General features: G+C 36.1%; 1 protein-coding gene and 1 long non-coding RNA gene across 7 annotated transcripts in view; one reads left to right on the top strand and one right to left on the bottom strand.

Annotated features, from left to right (window-relative positions):
• The window catches only part of ACMSD (aminocarboxymuconate semialdehyde decarboxylase), a 58,564-nt gene extending 56,915 nt beyond the window's left edge, over nucleotides 1–1,649 (bottom strand). For 2 of the 5 annotated variants that reach the window (XM_079135682.1, XM_079135685.1), the window contains exon 1: nucleotides 1,447–1,648. In XM_079135682.1, coding sequence (XP_078991808.1) covers nucleotides 1,447–1,503 — 57 coding nt within the window. In that variant the 5' untranslated portion in view covers nucleotides 1,504–1,648. Of the gene's footprint in view, nucleotides 1–1,446 lie in introns of all 5 variants that reach the window. The other 3 variants (XM_079135681.1, XM_079135680.1, XM_079135686.1) reach the window with 3 other exon arrangements.
• A 13,107-nt stretch (nucleotides 1,650–14,756) lies between these two features.
• Nucleotides 14,757–20,548, top strand: LOC306657652. Of its 2 annotated transcripts, XR_013762844.1 has the most exons (3): nucleotides 14,789–15,152; nucleotides 19,301–19,521; nucleotides 19,680–20,548. It is a non-coding gene; the product is annotated as an uncharacterized lncRNA (long non-coding RNA). The 2 variants fall into 2 exon arrangements; XR_013762843.1 differs by having other exon boundaries at nucleotides 14,757–15,152; nucleotides 19,301–20,548.
• Nucleotides 20,549–21,294: the final 746 nt, after the last annotated feature.

Raw genomic sequence — 21,294 nt, 5'->3', positions numbered from 1 at the left:
TGGAATAAGATGGACGCTATTATCCTAGGTACATGTATGATCACACAAATGGTGTTACTGAACATTATGTGCAACCAGAGAAATGAAAAGTTGTGCTCCGTTTATGCACAATGAATTGAAATGCATTTTGCTATCATGTATAACTAATTAGAACAAATAAAAACAAAAACCAAACAACAACAACAACAGCAAAAAGAAAATGGTGAGTAGCATAAGAAATAAGAAACTGCATCGCAACTTCCAAATGAGCCAGTGCTCCTGTGAAGTAGCTGGGGTGTTCACTTCATAAAATCATTAGTATCCTGAAGTGGCATTTGTACTTTAATAAGATAGGAGGATGATGACAGCATGGAGAACATCATGTTCCCATGTAAGCATTTAGACTCTCTTGGTGGGGGGAAGATTGGTAGGGTTTGCTTTTACTACTAGATGTAATAGCTCAGTATCATTTGTATTTTTTGGTCTGTGTGTCATCACCCATTTTACCTAAGATACCAATGAACAAAGTAACACGTAAGACCAGCAATTGTGTAGGAGATAACTATGGGACGATTACTTGTACTACAGATCACCCATTTTAATTAGAATTTGGGTTAACTCATTTTTCCTCATTTGGGATTAAAAAAAAGATGAAATGTTATCAGGAATATGAAAATACTTGCAGAATGCTTAAGATTGGCCAACACCTAGGACTAAGCCTGAGTAAATTTCTAGTCAATTTAAAGTTTTCCTTATGTTCCCTGCCTTTTTCTCTTTTAAAATGCACTCAAAAGTTCTTAATCACAAAAGGAAATTTCCATGTTTGGAGAAGCCTAGAGAATACTCTTTAGAGACACCCTTGTGCAAAGATTTCATGTCATTTATTCTAGGGTTTTTGATGTACCTACTTCCTAGTTCTTCATAACAAGGATTTACAGCTTAAAGATCAAAAAAGAAAGGTTTCAGACAGTGTCCTAAAATAGAGTAAAATTTTTTCACAAAGCTATCTCCCGGTGCTTCTAAAGCTTATTTTAAACATTTTGGAAAGGAGAGATAGATTTTAGAAGTCCTCAAAACTTATCACATTCCATTTTTTAATAGTCTTTAGTTGAAATTATAACTTTAGATTCTATAGTCAGCATGTATCTTTCCAGAAGCTGAATATGTGATTTAAAAGGAAGTAAATCTGCTTGGCTTAAATTTTCCAGAAATTTAAAAGAATACTTCATTTGAGGGGAAAAAGAGATTTTGAGAAGATAGTTATTTCATTGCTCTGAGGTTTTTTCAAAATACATGAAAGTCATTTTTAAAAACTAGGAAATTAGAGCTGCCAAGACATTTAAAATCATCCCCAGAGCAAAGAAACAAAACATCTAATTCCCCAAAGAAAAGAAAGGTCTATAAATAGAGACATTGAGAAACCTTGGAGAAGTTCCAGAAATAATTCAGCAAATTGATTATCATTACCTTTTCTAGATCTGGCCATTCTTTTGGTAGAATATGACTATGGATGTCAATTTTCATCTTCACAGGATCAGAGGGAACACATGTAAAAGAAAGTTTGCTATCAAGAGATCTCCACAAAAGAGAGGTTGATTGGTTTACTCAGTCCCTTTATGGCTACCTTCAGGTACCAGTCAAGAGGCCTGGCCAGCCCTGTCTTGGTCTATTGGAACTGCCCTATTAAAGTTCAAAATTCTGTTTATCAAGCTGGCTTTGTGTCAATACTCTTTGGTAATCAGAACTCAGCACAAAATTAAAAGAAAAAAAAAGAATTGTACTCAACCTCTGAGTTTAAAAATACTGCAGGCTTCTTTGGGTTATAGCAAGTCAATAGTAAGACTAGTCTTATATTTAAATTATTTCAATTTTATCAAGGTATATGTAGTCCAAACTCACATAGTACATGGTTAAAAATAATACAGAAGTCTTTGGTTTTTGTTTAGTTATTTCCATTCTTTAAATAATATTTTGTAATTGGTTTGTTTATGAAAACTTAGTGTGTTGAAAGGAAGTTTCGTCTTTATTTTTCTAGTTTTTCTTTTTTTTTTTAATGGTGCTGGGGATTGAACCTAGGGCCTTGTGCATGGGAGGCAGGCACTCTACCAACTGAGCTATATCCCCAGCCCTCATCTTTGTTTTTAAACTGTAAAAAGTATCCACTCTTCATATACACTTTCCCTCTAGTCTCTTTGTCTCTTCACTCACTTGTTCATTCATTCATTCATTCTTGCATAAATTTAACAAACATATTGGGAACTAACGTGCTGAGGATATAAGGTTGAAAGACAGATCAGATAATACATATACTATAGTAGATAATTGCGCACAGCCAAAGCATAGGGGAAAGAAGACAGTAGCCATTTCCATGGGGGTTTATCTGGTCTGCTAGGGAGAGCTTCCACTGGAGCATAATGTAGGAGTCATGGCCTTGTCTCTAAAGAGAATCTGTAATACAGCTGTCCTTTTGTTCTGTGTTCACCCTTTCCTCTTCCTGGTAAACTTAACATGTTTAAGGGAACCTAGGGTTCCTGGCAAAGCCTTAAACCTGCTTGGAGATGTTCTCCTCAACTCAGTCTCTATAATATAGGACTAAGTAGTCAAGAAGCCTTCCTGCTATAAATCAACTAGATTCTGTATTAATTATAACTGATGTATTTGTAAATGATTCTCAGCTTGAAGGAAAATTTTTAAAAAGTTCAATGATTTAAAACCCAATGAGTGATCCTTTAACATAGAGGCAAATGAGTAAATGCCAGAACTTTTAGAGTACTTCCTATGGGACAGGCACCATTACAAGCAGTTCATTTAGTGCCGGTAACATTATTAGGAACAATATCTACTTATAGAAGGGAAAACTGAAGTAAAGAGTAGTTAAGCAGCTTGCTCATGGTCACACAATAGTAAGTGATAGAGCACAAATTTGAACCCAGCGTGGCTCCAAAATTTATATCCTTAAGAATTTATAAAGATTAAAAAATTAATTTCTAAAACTTTGTAATGAAACTACAGAATACCAGTAATAAAGATAAGATCCTAGACAGAAAGAGAATGCCTTCAACACTCAGCATTCGATAGCAGATTCTTACAGCAATGATGAGAGCCATAGAACAATAGGCTAATATATTCAAAAGGCCAAGAGACATTAACTGTCAAGTTAGATTGTACACCTTGTAAAATTTTATTTTAACAATGTGGAAGTAGTAAAGACATTTTCAGATTAGAACTGAGTTTGCTACCAAAAGATCCTCACATAAGGAATTTCTAAAACTATGTTCCAGAATTAAGGAAAATAACTCCAGAAAGATGATCTGAAATGCAGGATTGAATGGGGGAACAAAAAGATCCCATATAATCATATATGCCAGTCTAGCTATGTTAAATACTAAAAATAATAATAGTACTACTAATAATGTTTACTTTAGGGAGCTGAGGCACTAGCAAAATATTGTCCAGTCATAGCTTTGGCTTTTCTTTCCAGGGCATGCTCTATTGACAGTGAATCTCTTAATAATATCATCTTTTACAATCTGAATAAGCTGAACATTTCTTAGATCATTAAGTCCTGTTTCCTTTGTGCATACCAATTTTTCAGTTAATCCTTTCCCTCTTGCATTTACCATAAACAGTTCCATTACCAGGAACTACCTTTAATACTTTGCTTGGAAATCTCCTTGGGTAAACATCCAATTTCATCCCTTATAAGTTCTGATTTCCACACAACTGTAGGGCACACAATTAAGTTTTCTGCCACTGTATAACAAGGATTCCCTCTCTTCTAGTTTCTTATGCATCTCCATTCCCTTCTGAGCCCTCACTCCTGTTGCTGTTTATATGTATATATATATATAAAATACAATCAAGTTTTATATATAAACATATATAAATATATTTATACATAAACATATTTATGTATACATGTTTATATATAAGTATATATATTTTTAACCAAATATATGTTATGATTTAAGTATTATCTAAGACAGTACTTTCCCCTGTATCATACTCTGTACTACCCTTTGAGACCTCACTGGAGGAACCTTTAACATCCACCTTTGTATTTCTACTAACAGTCTGTTCAAGGCAATCTAGGATTTTAAATAAACTTATTTGCACATATTTTATACTAAATTTATTCTCATGCCATAAGTTTTTGTTTCTTCGATTTCTTCAGAGATTTTTTTTTTTTTTTTTCTTTCATGCAGTCTCCTCCTCTGGTTTAGGAACAGTTTGTTCCTTTTCAGTGAGGATCATCTCAATTTGGCTGGGGAAATTCAAGTGTGGGTTCATCTGACCGTGAACTCTGTGTGTCAGTCATCTGGGCATTTTGTTCACCAGGATATGTTCAATGACCAGAAAATATCCATCTAAACCCTCAAGTTCAGCATTACTTTGCATGTTTAAGAATGTGCAGCAAAAATTCAGCACTGCTTTTGGGTCACTGACCCTGCGTTCAGCTACACTGTTTGGCTTAGGTGTACTTCCCAACTTCCCTGTTAAAGAAGCAGCTGGAATCACATGCTGCTTCTTTAAGTGACAACTTTCAGATATTTGGTGGCTTTTCAGATATACATGCCCTCAAAGGACTGGGAAGTTTCACAGATGTTCTTTTTTTTTTTTCATATGTTTTTGGTTGTCAATGGACTTTTATTTTATTTATTTATTTATTTATTTATCTATTTATCTATCTATCTATCTATTTATTTATTTATTTATTTATTTATTTATATGTGGTGCTGAGAATCAAATCCAGTGCCTCACACATGCCAAGCAAGTGCTCTACCACTGAGCCACAACCTCAGCCCTTCATTGGTATTCTTAAAGTGAAGATTTGAATTTCTCAATCTGCATGATTTTGTGGGATTTTCTGGGTCAAGAGTATAATGAACCATTTTCACAGATTACCTTAGGTCACTTATAGGAAAAAATGCAGTCTAGGATTTTTATATCAGTCACTCAATATTCTTCCACTCTGCCCAACTCCAAAGCTGATAGCACATTTTTGTGTATTTGTTATAGCAGCACCTCACTTTCAGGTATCAAAACTTTTATCTATATCTGCATAAGAAGGATCCTCTCTCCTCCAGTTTCTAATTGTCCTCATTCCCTTCTGAACCCACACCACTGTTGCCTTTAACACACACACACACACACACATTTTGACCAATGATATCCTCATTATGATTTAGGTATTCTCCAAGATAATACTTCAACCTCTATCGTATTCTGCCAGGGTCTAGCCCTAGCAGGGGTCGTAGTGGTCACAGGTGATGGAGTAGGCATCAGCGAGATGGAGAACAAAGCAACACAAACTCAAGGAATGGATGCTAAGTTCTAAATTTTATTTTTCCCAGTCAGCTTTTTATACATTAAAAGGTAGGCAGTTACACATTTTTTTTTCAGAACAGGAAAAAGTCACAAGGAGAAAAACAAAAATATTTTGTATGATCATTACTAGACTAGACAATGAAATATTCTAATTATTTTAGTAATTGTTTACTTGTGATAATCTATAACTAAACAATAAGACATGTTAATATTTAACTGATCATAAAGGTTAAAGCAAGTTCATAGGGTTGAATAAACATCAGTCGTGTGACTACTGCTATAGTTAATAAATGCTAGACATTTTAAGCTAACAAATATATGACATCATCTTATACTGTGTGAACTTAACATTGAGGAACCCTTTATTTCTTCTGTTCCTGTTATTCCTTCCTGATGGTGTTGGAATTATTTGTCTACGTGTTTCAGGTCATCTGAGAGTAGTCAACAGGGGATCGGCAGCTAGAATCTGTTTTTGTATTTTCTCATAACATTATTGGTTACTCAGAGTCTCATAGCAAATGAGTAAATCTGAAATCACTGTTCCATAAGAAGTCTGATTTTTATGTTCTAACACTGGTTCTGTTAAGACCCCTATTTTCAGGGAAAACACATAAAACATTAATAGTAAATCTGCATATATTAAGCAAGCAAGGAAGGAAAGCCCGCAACCCAAATTCCCAATGAGATGAGACTTTGAAAACATCTTTTTTACTCAGTGGAATCCTTGTCAAGCACTGAGGGGAATTGCAGGTGGCGTAACAGTATTCCTCATTGCCTTTTGAGTCCTCACTGGCAGAACCTTTAACATCTACATTTACTTTCCTATTAGCAATCCACTCAAGGCACTTGTTGCTCTAACCAATTGCCACAAACTTAGTGATTTAAAACAACACAAATTTATTCTCACATAGATCTGGAGGTCAGAAACCTAAAATAGGTGAGCAGGGCTGTGTTCTTACTGAAGTCTCTGTCTCTGTCTCTCTCTCTCTCTCTCTCTTTTAGTACTAGGAATTTAAGTCAGGGATGCTTAACCACTTAACCACATCTCCAGCTCTTTCTCTTTTTAAAGTTTGAGACAGGATCTCGCTAAATTGCTTAGGGCCTTGCTAAGTAGCTGAGGCGGGCTTTGAACTCACGATCCTTCTGCCTCAGTCTCCTAAGCTGCTGGGATTACAGGCATGTTCCACCACACTTGGTGACTGCTGAAATCTCTAGAAAAGAATTCCTTGCTTTTCTAGCTTCTAGAGACTATTCGTACCCCTGGTTTGTATCTCTGTCTTCATTATCAAAGCCGTAAGTGTAACATCTTCTAGTCCTTCTCTTTGCTTCTGTCAACATACCACCTTTAAAAAAATTTATAACCCTCTTGCCTCCCGCTTATAAGGACCCATGTAATTATATTGGACCCTCCCTATATAACTCGTAATTTTCTCATTTCAAAATCCTTACTGAATTACATTTTTAAAAGTCCCTTTTATCATGCAAAGTAACATATTCACAGGTTCTGGGGATTATGATGTGGACATTTTTGAGCAGGACACGGGAGAACATTATTTAACTTACTACAATTAGGCATGATGAATTTCCAGAGTAGCTACTAAAAGACTCAAATGTGGTACCTAACTTTAAAGTCAGTTAGGTAAGAAGTGGAATAAGAAACAATAATCAATTCAAAAGAAGGCAATAAAAGAAGAAATAAGAAAAATATTAAAAAGTCGGCCTTAAGAGATCCATGATGGAGGATTAGAGGGAGGGTGTATTCCTCATCACTTCATAACTTTGGGATTAAAGCAGAGGAAATATTGTTTCTCTGTGAGGCAGTTGTTGCTGCCCACTGGTCCCCTGATGTTTTCATCCTTCATAATTGCCTGTCATCTGCCAGCATATCACCTGCCTTTGAGTGAAGATCGCTCACTGACCGCCACCTATCAACTGCCATTTGCCTGTTTGTCAGCCTCTTGCCTGCCCATTGCCAGCCTTTCACCTACCCATCACCCACAGTCTGACATCCATTTGCTGATTGTCCCCTGTTAGCCTGCAGACTCCATGCAGACAGCCAGCAGATTGCCTGCTGCCCGCTGTTGCCTGGAAGTTCATTGTCACAGTATCCACAGGTTTGCTTACACGCTGCTGCCATCTTGGGACACCTGCCAGGGTCTGTAGGTTTGCCACTGCCATTGCTGCCATCTTGGGGCATGGTCACCTCGGTCTGGGGACACAGGCCAGGGCCTGCAGATATATTGGGGTACCTGCAGGTCTGGTTGCACCTGAGGTCTTTCTGCTTGGTGTGGTAGTGGTCACCATCTGGCTACCTCTTTGCAGGGTTGCTCCTTTGTTTGAGCACATCCCTGATGGTGTCTCTGCAAGTTGAAAGGGCATTGAGATCTTGGGACTGCAGCAAGACAGGGCCTAGGGAAGCTGAAGTGCAGGTCCATCAGATTGTAGCTGGGCTTTTGTGAGCCAGTCTGGGTTTGACAAGCCTGTGGAAAACTGGAGACTAAGGGGCAGTTCCCTGGGGAGAGCATGGGTTGAAGAGGCTGGAGAAAACTGGGTTCTGTCCAGCTCAGTTAGTCCTGAAGTGTGCAGGGATGGAAGAGGCCAGCTACAATGGGTGGAAAGACTGTAAGAGGGTGTGAAGGCATCTTGCTATCGGCTCACCCACCCAACCAGTCTGGCACACACTGCACTGAAGCTAACATTAAACTTCAGACAACCCCACCTACTGGTGGAGAAGGAAGCTAAGAAAAAAGTTGAAAACCAAGGGAAGCAATCATTCAATTTTCTGTTGAGACTTCCCTTCTTTTTTTTTTTTCTTCTTTTTTTCACCCTCTTTCTCACACCTCTACCATCTTTGAGTCCAAATATTTTTCATGCATAAATTTATTGAGGAATGGGATGTCTGAATAGTATATGACAGTTTTATTGCATATTCTTATATTTTTACTTTTAAAAAAAATTGGTATATATTTTTTTTCACTCATCTATCTGTCTCCCTGGATTCTCTTACTCATTTCTCTCATACTAACAGCCAAGTTCTGAGTTCATCACTCAGTCTTACTATAAAATTTTACCTCTATCTTCTCTCCCTCTCCCTCATAAACATCACATCTTACATTACTTCTGTTCCCTCATTGTCCATCATTTGAAATGATAAGCCCTTTTAGTAAACTTACAGTTTATATTGTAGATAATAATTGAATACTTAATTTTTGTTTATTGTGAAAAAATTGTAAATGCCTTAATTGTAGTCATTTGATTTAAGGTGGTATACTGTTTGCATCGGGTGCTGTTAATATTGGTCTCCCCCTTAAAGGTGAGGTACTGGCAGACTTCAGGGACACTATAAGACTACAGGGTAGAATCTGTACTGCTTCAGCTCCATACTGCTAGATGACAAGACACACAAGCAACATGAAGAAAAAGAAAAAAAAAAAAAACCAAGGGAACAAAGTGCCTCAAACAAACAAAGATGTTCCAACAATAGAATCCATACACAGCATAGTAGAAGAAATGTCAGATAAGGAGTTTAGAAAACACATAGTTATATTGATCTTTGAAATAAAGGATGGTATTGGAGAAAAAAACAGGAAGTGAAAGATCACTTCAATAGAGGCAAAGATTATAAAAAGGAATCAAGCAGGAATCCTCAAAATGAAGGAAACAATAAAAGAAATTAAAATTTTAATGGAAAGTATCACCAACAGACTAGATCACTTGGAAGACAGAACCTCAGACAATGAAGACAAAATATGTGTTCTTGAAAATAAAGTTTACTGTACAGAGAAGATGGTAAGAAACCATGAACAGAACTTCCAAGAATATGGGATAACATGAAAAGACCAAATTTAAGATTTATTGGCATAGAAGAAGGTGTAGAGATAGAAACCAATCTTTTCAATTACATATATTAGAAAACTTCTCAAATCTAAAGAATGAAATGGGAACTCAACTACAAGAGGCTTTCAGGACCCCAAATGTACAAAATTACAGCAGACCCACACCAAGGCAAATTATAATGAGAATGACTAACATACATAATAAAGATAGAATTTTAAAGACTGCAAGAGGAAAAAATCAAATTACATAGAGGGGGAAACCAATTGGGATCACAGCTGATTACTCAACCCAGGAGATCCTGGAATAACATATATCAAGCTCCGAAAGAAAATGGATGCCAACCAAGAATTTTATATCCAGCAAAATTAAACTTCAGATTTGAAGATGAAATAAAAACCTTTCATGATAAACAAAAGTTAAAAGAATTCCCTACTAGAAAGCCTGTACTAAAGAACATTATCAGCAAAATATTCCATGAGGAGGAAAAAAAAAAAAAAAAAAAAAAAAAAGAAACAGCAAAAGGAGGAACAACACTAAAGGAAAGGTCAGTCACAGGAGAAACTATGTCAAGTTAAAAACCAAAAATAAACCAAAATGACTGGGTATACAAATCATATGTCAATAATAACCCTGAATGTTAATAGCCTAAACTCATCAATCAAAAGACATAGACTGACAGAATGGATTAAAAAAAAAAAAAGACTCAACAATATACTGTCTTCAAGAGACTCAGCTCCTAGGAAAAGATGTCCACAAACTAAAGGTGAAAGGTTGGGAAAAAACATATCACTCACATGGACTGTGAAAACAAGCAGGGGTTTCCTTCTTCATATCAGACAAAGTGGACTTCAAACCAAAGTTAGTCAGAAGGGATAAAGAAGGACATTGCTTACCACTTAAGGGAATCATAAAACCAACAAGACATAACAATCATAAATATATATGCCCCAAACAATAGAGCATCTACATACATCAAACAAACCCTTCTCAATTTCAAGAATAAAATAGACCACAACACAATAATACTGGGTGACTTTAACACACCTCTTTCACCTCTGCATAGATCCTCCAAACAAAAAATAAACAAAGAAACTATAGAATTAAATAATACAATCAATAATTTAGACTTAACAGACATATATAGAGTATTCCATCCATCATTGAGCGAATATACTTTCTTCTCAGCAGCTCATGGATCCTTCTCTAAAATAGACCATATGTTATGCCAAAAAGCAACTCTCAGCAAATACAAAAAAGTAGAAATCCTACCCTGCCTTCTATCAGATCATAATGGAATGAAAATAGAAATTAATGACAAAATAAAAAATAGAAGCTACTCCAACACCTGGAGACTAAATAGCATGTTATTGAATGGATAAAAGAATAAATCAGGGAGGAAATAAAAAATACTTAGAGATAAATGAGAACACCAATACAATATGTCAAAATCTCTGGAATGCTATGAAGGCAGTGCTAAGAGGAAAGTTCATTGCATTGTAATCAAACATTAAAAGAATAAAAAGTCAACAAATAAATGACCTAACATTATATTTCAAAGCACTAGAAAAAGAAGAACAAATCAACACCCAAAGCAGCAGAAGACAGGAAATAATTAAAATCAGAGCTGAAATCAATGAAATTGGAACAAAAGAAACAATTGAAAAAATTGACAAAACAGAAAGTTGGTTCTTTGAAAAAATAAGTAAAATTGATAAACCCTTAGCCACACCAACAAAAAGAAAGAGAGAAAACTCAAATTACTAAAATTCATGATGAAAAAAGGAAATATGATGGACACTACTGAAATACAGAAGATAATAAGTAACTATTTTGAAAATTTATACTCCAATAAAATAGAAAAACTTGAAGACATTGACAAATTTCTAGAGACATAATGATCTACCCAAACTGATGCAGGAGGACATACACAATTTAAACAGATCAATTTCAGGCCATGAAATAGAAGATGCCGTCAAAAGTCTACCAACCAAGAAAAACCCAGGACCAGACAGATTCTCAACTGATTCTTCTATATGATCTTCAAAGAAGAACTAATACCATACCCCTCAAAATATTCCTTGAAATAGAAAAGGAGGGAATCCTTCCAAACTATGAGGCTAGTATCACATGATACCAAAGCCAGACAAATACACATTAAGGAAAGAAAACTTCAGACCAATATCCTTGGTGTACATACACACAAAAGTTCTCAATAAAATTCTGGCAAACTGTATACAAAACATATTAAAAAGATAGTGCACCATGATCAAGTGGGGTTCATCTCAGGGATGCAAGGTTGATTCAACATACAGAAATCAATAAACATAACATATCACATCAATAGACTTAGAGACAAGAATCTTACGATTATCTCAATAGATGCAGAAAAAGCACTTGACAAAATACAGCACCTCTTCATGTTCAAAACACTAGAAAAACTAGGGATAGTAGAAATATACTTCAGCATTGTAAAAGGCCAACATCATTCTAAATGGAGAAAAATTGAAAGTATTCCTTCTAAAAACTAGAACAAGACGGGGTGCTCTCTTTCACCACTTCTATTCAACATCATCCTTGAATCTCTAGGCAGAGAAATCAGACAGACAAAAGAAATTAAAAGAATATGAACAGGAAAAAAGAACTCATACTATCACTATTTGCCAATGGCATGATTCTATATTTAGAAGATCCAAAAAATTCCACCAGAAAACTTCTAGAACTCATAAATGAATTCAGTAAAGTAGCAGGATATAAAACCAATACCCATAAATCAAAAGCATTTCTATACATAAGTGATGAATCTACTGCAAGAGAAATTAGGAAAACTACCCCATTGACAATAGCCTCAAAAAATAAAATACTTGGGAATCAATCTAACAAAGAGGTGAAAGACCTCCACAATGGAAACTATAGAACAATAAGAAAAAAATTGAAGGGCTTAGAAGATGGAAAGATCTCCCATGTTCTTGGATAGAGAGAATTAATATTGTCAAAATGGCCATATTACCATAAGTGTTATACAGATTCAATGCAATTCCTATTAAAATCCCAATGACATTCTTCATGGAACTAGAAAAGGCAATCATGAAATTCATTGGAAAAATAAGAGACCCAGAATAGTCAAAGCAACCTTTAGCAAGAAGAGTGGAGCGGAAGGCATCACACTACCAGACCTTAACCTATATCACAGAACAATAGTAACAAAAATGGCATGGTATTGACACCTAAATACACATGTAGACCAATGGTACAAAATAGAAGACACACAGACAATCCCTCATAAATACAGTTATCTCATATTAGACAAAGGAGCCCAGAATAAACATTGGAGAAAAGATAGCATATTCAACAAATTGTGCTGGGAAAACTGTGCTGGAAATCCATAAGTAACAAAATGAAATTAAACCTCTGTCTCTCACCCTGCACAAAAATCAACTCAAAGTGGATCAGACTTAGGCACTAGAACAGAGACCCTGCACCTAATAGAAGAAAAAGTAGGCCCAAATCTTCATTATGTTGACTTAGGACCTGATTTCCTTAACAAGACTCCTAAAGCACAAGAAGTAAAATTAAGGATCCATAAATGGGATGGATTCAAACTAAAAAGTTTCTTTTCAGTGAAGGAAACAATAACATAAAGAGGGAGCCCACAGAATGGGAGAAAATCTTTACCACATGCACCTCAGATAGAGCACTAATCTCCAGGATATATAAAGAACTCAAAAAACTTAACAACAAAAATACAAATACTTAACAACAAAAATACAAATAACCCAATTAATAAATGGGCTAAGGAACTGAACAGACACTTCACAGAAGAAATACAATCGATCAACAAACATATGAAAAAATGTTCATCATCTCTTGCAAGTAGAGAAATGCAAATCAAAACTACTCTAAGATTTCATCTCACTCCAGTCAGAATGGCAATTATCAAGAATACAAGCAACAATAAGTAAAAAAGAAAAATAAGAAAAAGGTCCACTCATACATTGCTGGTAGGACTGCAGATTGGTGCAACCATTCTGGAAAACAGTATGGAGATTTCTCAGAAAACTTGGCATGGAACCACCTTTTGACCCAGTTATTCCACTCCTCGGTTTATACCCAAAGGAATTAAAATCAGCACATCATTGTTTATAGATACTCAATTCACAATAGCTAAGCTATGGAACCAATATAGGTGCCCCTCGACAGATTAATGGATTTTCAAAAATGTGTTATATATACACAATGGAATATTACTCAGCCTTAAGAATAAAATTATGGCATTTACTGGTAAATGGATGGAACCACAGACTATCATGCTAAGCAAAATAAGTCAATCCCCCAAAACCAAAGCCGAATACTCTGTCCAATATGTGGACACTAACCAACAACAAGGGAGGGTGGAGAGGGGAAGAATAGAAGTCCATTGGATTAGACAAAGGGGAATGAAGGGAAGGAGGAGGATGGGAATAGGAAAGATGGTAGAATGGACAGGACATAACTTTCCTGTGTTCGTATATGAATACATGACTAGTGTAACTCCACATCATGTACAACCACAAGAATGGGAAATTGTTTTCCATGTATGTATAATATGTCAAAATACATCTACTTTCATGTATATCTAAAAAGTACAAATAAAAAAAGAAATTATAAAAAAAGAAAGCTATGATAGCTGTTTATCGTAAACACATCGGGGTAGTAAGAACATATCAGACAAATGAAACTAGCAGAAAAGCATTTTTAGGGTAAAAGTGTATCACTACATAATAATAAAAGGTTAACTAAATAAAAAGCTATAATAATTCTAAATTTGGTAGAACAAATTACCTCAAAATATATAACGCAGAAATATATGTGTGTGTGTGTGTGTGTGTGTGTGTGTGTGTGTGTGTGTGTAACAAATCTTCCAACATGTGCCTCTTAGTTATTGATAAGTCAATCAAGTAAATTATCTAGAGGGAGCTGCAGAGGAGAGTCTCAGTGCTGGGGAACCACCAAAGAGCTTCAAAAACATTCCACGAGCCCAAAGGGAGAGCCTTGTCAGTTCCAACCTGGCACATAGAGCTCTGAGCCATCTTACCATGGGTCAGTCAAGTGAAGATTTTCCTATATCCCTAACAATTCCTCCCCTTGCTTTGACCTTGAAGGAAAAAGTGATCAAGATCAGGGAGAGGAAATGTCAGTGGGGGAAGGAATAAGGATAAAGTGCCCATTTTTAAGGAGAAAAGCTTTACCCTCCTGTTATGGTCTAAGCTATATGGGCAATGACCAAACAGGCTCCATTTTATCCTAAAACTCCATGTCATGTAAGAAATGCTTCTCCCCATGAGAAAACTCCACATCTGTACCTACCAACAGTTGCTTAGCATAGCTTGTTTGGCAACACAAAATGGCAGTTCCTATACAATGCAAAATTGTTCTCTTTTTGGTTCCCATTTTTCTTGGGCAATGTACTCTAACCACATAGAATGTTAATGTTTGTCTAGACATTCTGTAAATTATACTCAACTGTGTCATTTTGACCCATTTCCCCTTCTGCTTATGATATTAAATCTTATGATTTTTTGTTTATGTTTTGGAAACATAGCAATAGCCACTTAGGATTAATGTACTGAATGGTTTACTTGTGGTATAAAAGGTGTGCTCTAACCCCTGGAGGTGGTCAGAGAATATAGAATTGTAGTCTGCCTTCCATCCTGCCAGCTGGTGAATCTGAACTGCCTACTGGTGAATAAAGATAGTTCCATCTCCTGCTTCAGGATTGACTCAGTGATGTATTACAATCTTGCCATAACACTTTGGAGGCCCCAGCGAGATGCTGGTGCACTGGAGTCCTGAATCCTCTGAAACACAGAGAGGTGCCCTCCCTCTCTAGTTGTGGGAGTTTGCTGCTTTGGGAGAGTCTGGACCCCCTGTGATGACCAATTCGAGTCCGCCTATAGAAGAAGCTCTGATGCGACTCACATCTGTAAATCCAGAAGCTTTGAAGGAGGATATGGAACTGCATGTGTTTGAAGGTAACTCATTTGTTCTCAACATTTGATTTGACTGTAAAGCCTTACAGGTGTTCTGAGTGCCTGATTGTAAATCTTTCAAGTGTATTAGGGGCTCTCTTCTGGGGGTGTATCAAGTGCTTGATTGTAAAACCCAAAGGTGTATCAAGTGACAGGGAGTCTGACCAGACCCTGGGGTCAATGCCCAGAAGCTCTGGTAAATAGACCATGATGACGTCTGGAGGCTGGTATTAAGTGAAGGAAGGAGTGTCTTGTGTTTTTGTCTTGTCCTGTTTGTTGTTGTTCGTATGTTAATCTCCATCTCAGTTTGTTTCTGATGTTCTTTTCTACTGTTTGCCCTACTGAGACTCTCCTTTTTTGACAGAATGAACTCATCAGTGAATCACCAACCCACCATCCTTGGACTCAAGTCACACTCAGTGCCTTGTTAAATTCTTGACTTTTACCCTCCTTTTACTTCTGCCTATTATTACTTAATTGTTAGCCTTGTCATGAAAAACCTAATCCAAACCGACCTGATTATCAAATGGAAAAAAATGGTTAAAAATTCCTAGCTCACTAAAGCTTACATTGTAATGTGAATGACTGCCCACAGGACTGGATTAAAAATGTTGGTTTAACTTCTCCCTGTTTGCAGCACAAAGAGAATAATTATTTCAGGGCTCTCTCTTTCTTTCCCTCTCTTTCTCTCTTTCTCTCTTTCAGTCAGCCCCAGATACCACATCCAGCTGATAAAGCTACAAAATGCCAGGCTAAAATTTTGATGGCCACTATTGGAGGTGGCCCAAAAGGTTTTTAACCACGATAGATCCAAGAGACCAGAAAAACTGATTTAGAACAGGACCCCAACCTAAAGGAGACTGCTATCCCATAGAGACCACTGAAAGCAGGCTCCCTTGCTGCCTCTTCAGGAAATTCCTTCAAGGAGGGATAGGGCCATGGCCTTTGTCTATATTCCCTTAATATATGTATTTTTTGAATCCATGATTTTGATCCAGCATGCCTAGGTTAATGTGTTTTTCAGATCAGACCATTTTATCCAACTATAGAGGGTTTTTTAGCCCTCTGCTTTGTTCAGAGGCCAATTTACAAGAGTTGACTCTAAATCTATAGGTTTTAAAAAGGCCTTTGTCTGTTTGTTTTGTGTGTGTATGTAAACTGGTGTATTGAGATGTCTACATATGTTTGGTATCAAAATTGGCATATGAGTTCATAAATTAAAATGTAAAAAATGGATCCAAATACCTTTGGTTCACATGACTTGAAGGGCTCAATTTAAATCAGGTATCAACAAATAAAAATAAAGATGTCTATAAAATGTCTAATACCCATTGTTTCTAGGATTTTTTTCTTCAATAAGAAAGAGGTGGCTAATGCTGTTCAATACACTTGCCTGATATCTTGGTTTTTAAAAAGAAGTAAATTGGAATTTGACAGATTTGAGGTTAATTATAAATGTGTTTGTTGAAAACATCTGATTAATTTATAAAGTTAAAATGCTAATTATTAACTCTTAATTCTTTAAATTCCATAGGGTAACATACTTAAACATTATTGGTGTTTTCATAAATTGGTAAATTTAAAAAGGCATCTAAAATTGCTTTGTGTCATCACTAAAAATAAGGTAACTAAGAGTTAAAAGTTCCAATAGGTATAGTTCTATATACCAAGGATCCAAAATTTCAACTGTGTTTCAAAAAGAGTACTGTAAAGAATGTATTTCATCTTATTAAAATGAAGTTATTTGTCTAAATCAAAAATTTACAAAGGTTGTTTCAAAATGTAAATTAAAAAATTAAAGGTTCTAGATATAACAATGTACTTAGTAAAAGGAAAAGAGAAATGTTTCTAGGTAAGAAACATTTTATGTGGTAAAGTAGAGTTGTAATACATCACAGTAAACAACAAGAGGGTCTAATTAAGTGATTAAAAGTCTGTGTAAATAAAGGGTTAATTTTAAAAAGTTTGTGTGTACTAAGTTGATTACATAAAAGTAACCCAAACAGTTAAAGCTATTCAAGGTTGTTCTGTAAAGTCAAATATTAATGTACTGATATAAACCAAAGTTTAATCTATGTGTTAAAATAACAAAGATTTCTTAAGACATTAATTTGCTCTTAATATTGTGTCTGTTAAGTTTTATTCTTCAGAACAACTAGTCTTAAAGACATTAAGGTTCGTAAAACTCTGGTTAAACAACAACTGTTATTTCAGAGTACTGTACTACATTACAAAGTCTAAATTTTCTTTAAAAACTAAACTTTCTTAATATATAAACATCAATGTAGTTGTGGTGCTATTACTCTTTTTTGTATATTAAGTGTGTTCATGTCTTCCAAGTATACAAGTCTTTAAAGTAAAAGGTTTAAAAGATCATTTTATCAAGCTGGTGTTCTCCAAACTAAGGTTGTCTGTAATTGTAATTTTTGACTTACAAGGATAACAAATTTTATTAAAAATTTATTTATATCATTTAATATTCTGGAACCAAACCTAAACCTTATGTTACCTTTTACATAGAGGTAAAAATGTAAATATATTTCTAAAAGATAATAAGAGCCTGATATGTTTAAAGGTTTATAATGTAAAACATAAAAACATTTTGCCACTTTTCCATGCAAAAGGAAAGTTAAAAGCTCTCTCAGTCTTTCTTTGATTCATGTTTTAGATATAATGTCATAGTATGTTAACTAACCTTCATATACCTCAGAAAACAATATATGTAAACTTGATAAAGTGTATTTAGAAAAAGACAAAGATCAGTTTCAGAACTAGAACACCTTACCTAGGATTTATAAAGAGCCCCAACTTACCTGAGCTAAGGCTCTGCCTCCCACCTTACTACATGTTAGAATGACTCCAAAGTAGGCCAAACTTCAACTCATCTAAAGTTTTATTCAAAAGATTAATTTTTATTGTAAAAATTACTGTGACCTAAACAGGGGATATAATGTATAACTCAGCCAAGTTTCAAGATTATGTACAAACTAAATATGTTTTACTCTTATTAAGTTAATTTAAAATATTAGGCCATCATATGTAGACAGATAGTAAAAAAAGGATAAAAATAACTATAAAGTTATAAACATTAAAGCTAAAGTCCAGTATTCTTACTTTAAGACTATTAAGACTGGCTTGCAGGATGTTTAAGACCAAGACTTAAAGGTTAAGGTTAAAATAATAGGGCCAAGAAAACCAATATTTGACTCTTGCCCTCTGAGTCAGCTTGAACCCAGGGAACAAGGGGAAGATCTTTACAACTCTGGGTCACACGACCTCCCAATCAGGGAGATTACTGGGACCCTAAAAAGAAAGCAATCAGTGCATATACTGCAAAAAAAAGGAGAGTCATTGGAAAAGAGAGAGATCTCTGATGCTTCCAAAGGAAGCCACATGGTCAGTGAGACCTTGACCCATCCTAGTGCAGATGGCACTAGTGGAGCTAAAAGGCTGCTCACAAGTTCCCAAGAGCGAACCCCAAGAGAACTAAGCTGACCCTTAACAATAGATAGGCAGAAGGTCAATTTGACCAGCTTGATCTTAAACACCAAGCAAAAATATTTAAGACCAAAACACAGCCATTCCTGGACATTAAAAAAAAAATAGTTATTTTAATGTAACTTAAGATATACACTGTGTTAGCCCCCAAGAATAAGTAAGATTGGAGGCAACAAAGGAGAGAGTCTTAGGCATGAGTGCCTGATAACTATCAGGAGAAACTGCCAGAGTCGGAAGTTTTTAGTCAGTTTTAAGGCCTACAGATCTTCCTAACCTCCCACACAGGTAGGCTTAATCAATGCTGGTATGATTATCTAGCTCTAAGTAACAAAAATAAAGGGATCTCTAATAAACACAGAGGTCATGCCAATAAAAAGATATTTTACAAAAATCAGATGACATTAAGTAACTTAACTAAATGTTGTGTTTACATTCTTTATAACTCTGACAATGTTAAAGATTTACCTTCCTGATAAAGGCCTGTCCTCTCTGGCCTTGTTAGGCTTTGTTAGGCCTTATTATGGGGACAACTTCTCAGTTCTTATACCTCCTGGTGAGAGATTATCAATTCATTGACATGTTTCAGATACTGCAACATTTATTTTGTATTAATTTCATTTCAGTACTCATGTCTTTTTGTTTCTCTCTCACAGAAGCACCCACCCCCAGATGACTTTAAAACCTGTTCTTCCCGAATCAGACTTTTATCATGGACCCTTTGACTGACCTGATTTCTAAAAGGGTACTCCAAACTGCTTTTCCCACCCCACATCACCCCCTCTCAGTTTGAGGCAGCAACAACAGTCATCACCTTTTTCCCTACAGCAGTAAGGAGTCGCTGAAATTAGAGGGGGAAATGAAGCAAGAATTACAGGTAATTGGTAATTGGGTCAGAAAGTTGACTGGCTTGGGTCTGTATGTCAGTATATTAAACCACAAAATGGAGGCTAGCTTGAGTCCAGAAAGTTGGAGACTTCTTCTGGGGGATTAAATCTGCTTCTGTTCCAACCTATTGCTAAGTCCCTCCAACAGGTTTGACTTAAAGCTCATAAATTCCTTGGGGAGAACCAGCCCCAAGAGACTACTGTTTTCCAACACCATTCCAGTCAAGAGACCAAGTCTATGTCAAACAGTTCCAGAAAGAATGACTGATACCCAGCTGGAGGGGACCTTACTCATAGCATGGATTCATCACATTCAAGTCAAGACAACAAAAGTGTCTCTTACAGAAAGAATGGACAGCTCTCAGAGACCGCAACCACCCTCTAAAGATAAGACTGAAAAAATCTAATCATCTTTTTTCTCTTGCTCGGACAATGTTATAAAGCCCAAACTGCTAAAACAACCTGTTTCATCAATCAAGTAAATATATATGCATGGTAATCACAACCCTTTACCTATTTCAAAAGATAAATCAGGGTTTGATTGTTTCTAGAAAAAGGGGGAATGTTATGGGCCAGGCTATGTGGGTAATGACCAAACAGGCTCCATTTTATCCTAAAACTCCATGTAAGAAATGCTTCTCCTGTGGGAAAACTCCACATCTGTACCTACCAACAGTTGCTTAGCATAGCTTGTTTGGCAACACAAAATGGCAGTTCTTATACAATGTAAAATTGTTTTCTCTTTGGTTCCCATTTTTCTTGGGCAATGTACCCTAACTGCATAGAATGTTAATGTTTGTCCCTCTAGATCTCATGATTTTTTGTTTATGTTTTGGAATCATAGCAACAGCCACTTACAATTAATGTACTGACATGGTTTACTTGTGGTATAAAAGATGTGCTCTAACCTCTGGAGGGGGTCAGAGAATACAGAATTGCAGTCTGACTTCCATCCTGCCAGCTGGTGAATCTGGACCACCTACTGGTGAATAAAGATGGTTCCATTTTCTGCTTCAAGATTGACTTGGTGATTTATTGCAATCTCGCCATAACATTCCAAAGAGAATGAAAGAGATTAACATTGTATGGGGCATTTTTACTTTCTGATTTGAGAATGGGCTTGAAGTTTAAAGCAACCTTAGGAATTTTTATTACCTAAAAGTGAGTTGAGATGTTTTGGAGACTGTGAAGTTTTTCCAACCCCATTGCATCTCAGAACCTTGCTTCCTCCTCTCTCACTTTCAGGACCTCATTATCTCTCTCTGGGGTTCTTTAATTGCCTACTAATGGCCTTTAGCTCCAGGCATGGTTCACTGTACTCCATCCCTAAGATGCCACTCTTGGGTGTGGCAATCTCTCCAGAACACAAAATGATCACTTCTCCTTCCAGCTAAACACTTGTGTGATTTTTCACTGCTAAGTCCAACTACCCAAGAGAAACAAGGCCCCGATGTAGTTGGCCTCTTGTGTCTATGTTTGCCACTGTGTCCCATGCCCCAACCACAAGGAGCCCTTCATGACTCCCCACATGTAATGCATTCCCTTCTCTCTACGTAGGGCTCCCTTGCTCTGTAATATCTGAAATGACCTTTCTTTTCCCTTTCTTTTTTTCTGCCAACAATACTCCTAAAAAAAGACTCAACATTTAGCTTCACTTCCTCTGTAAAGCCTCTCTTGATGGCTTCCATATTCCAGTGTTAAAAGAACCACTTCCCACTGGAGCACTCAGCTTGGGGAATGAATAATAGAAATGACCCTGTAAA

This window comes from Sciurus vulgaris (genome assembly GCF_902686455.1).
Source record: "Sciurus vulgaris genome assembly, chromosome: 3".
NCBI lineage: Eukaryota > Metazoa > Chordata > Mammalia > Rodentia > Sciuridae > Sciurus > Sciurus vulgaris.
The sequence above is the reverse complement of the archived record's forward strand: the minus strand, read 5'-3'. Positions and strand labels throughout refer to the sequence as shown.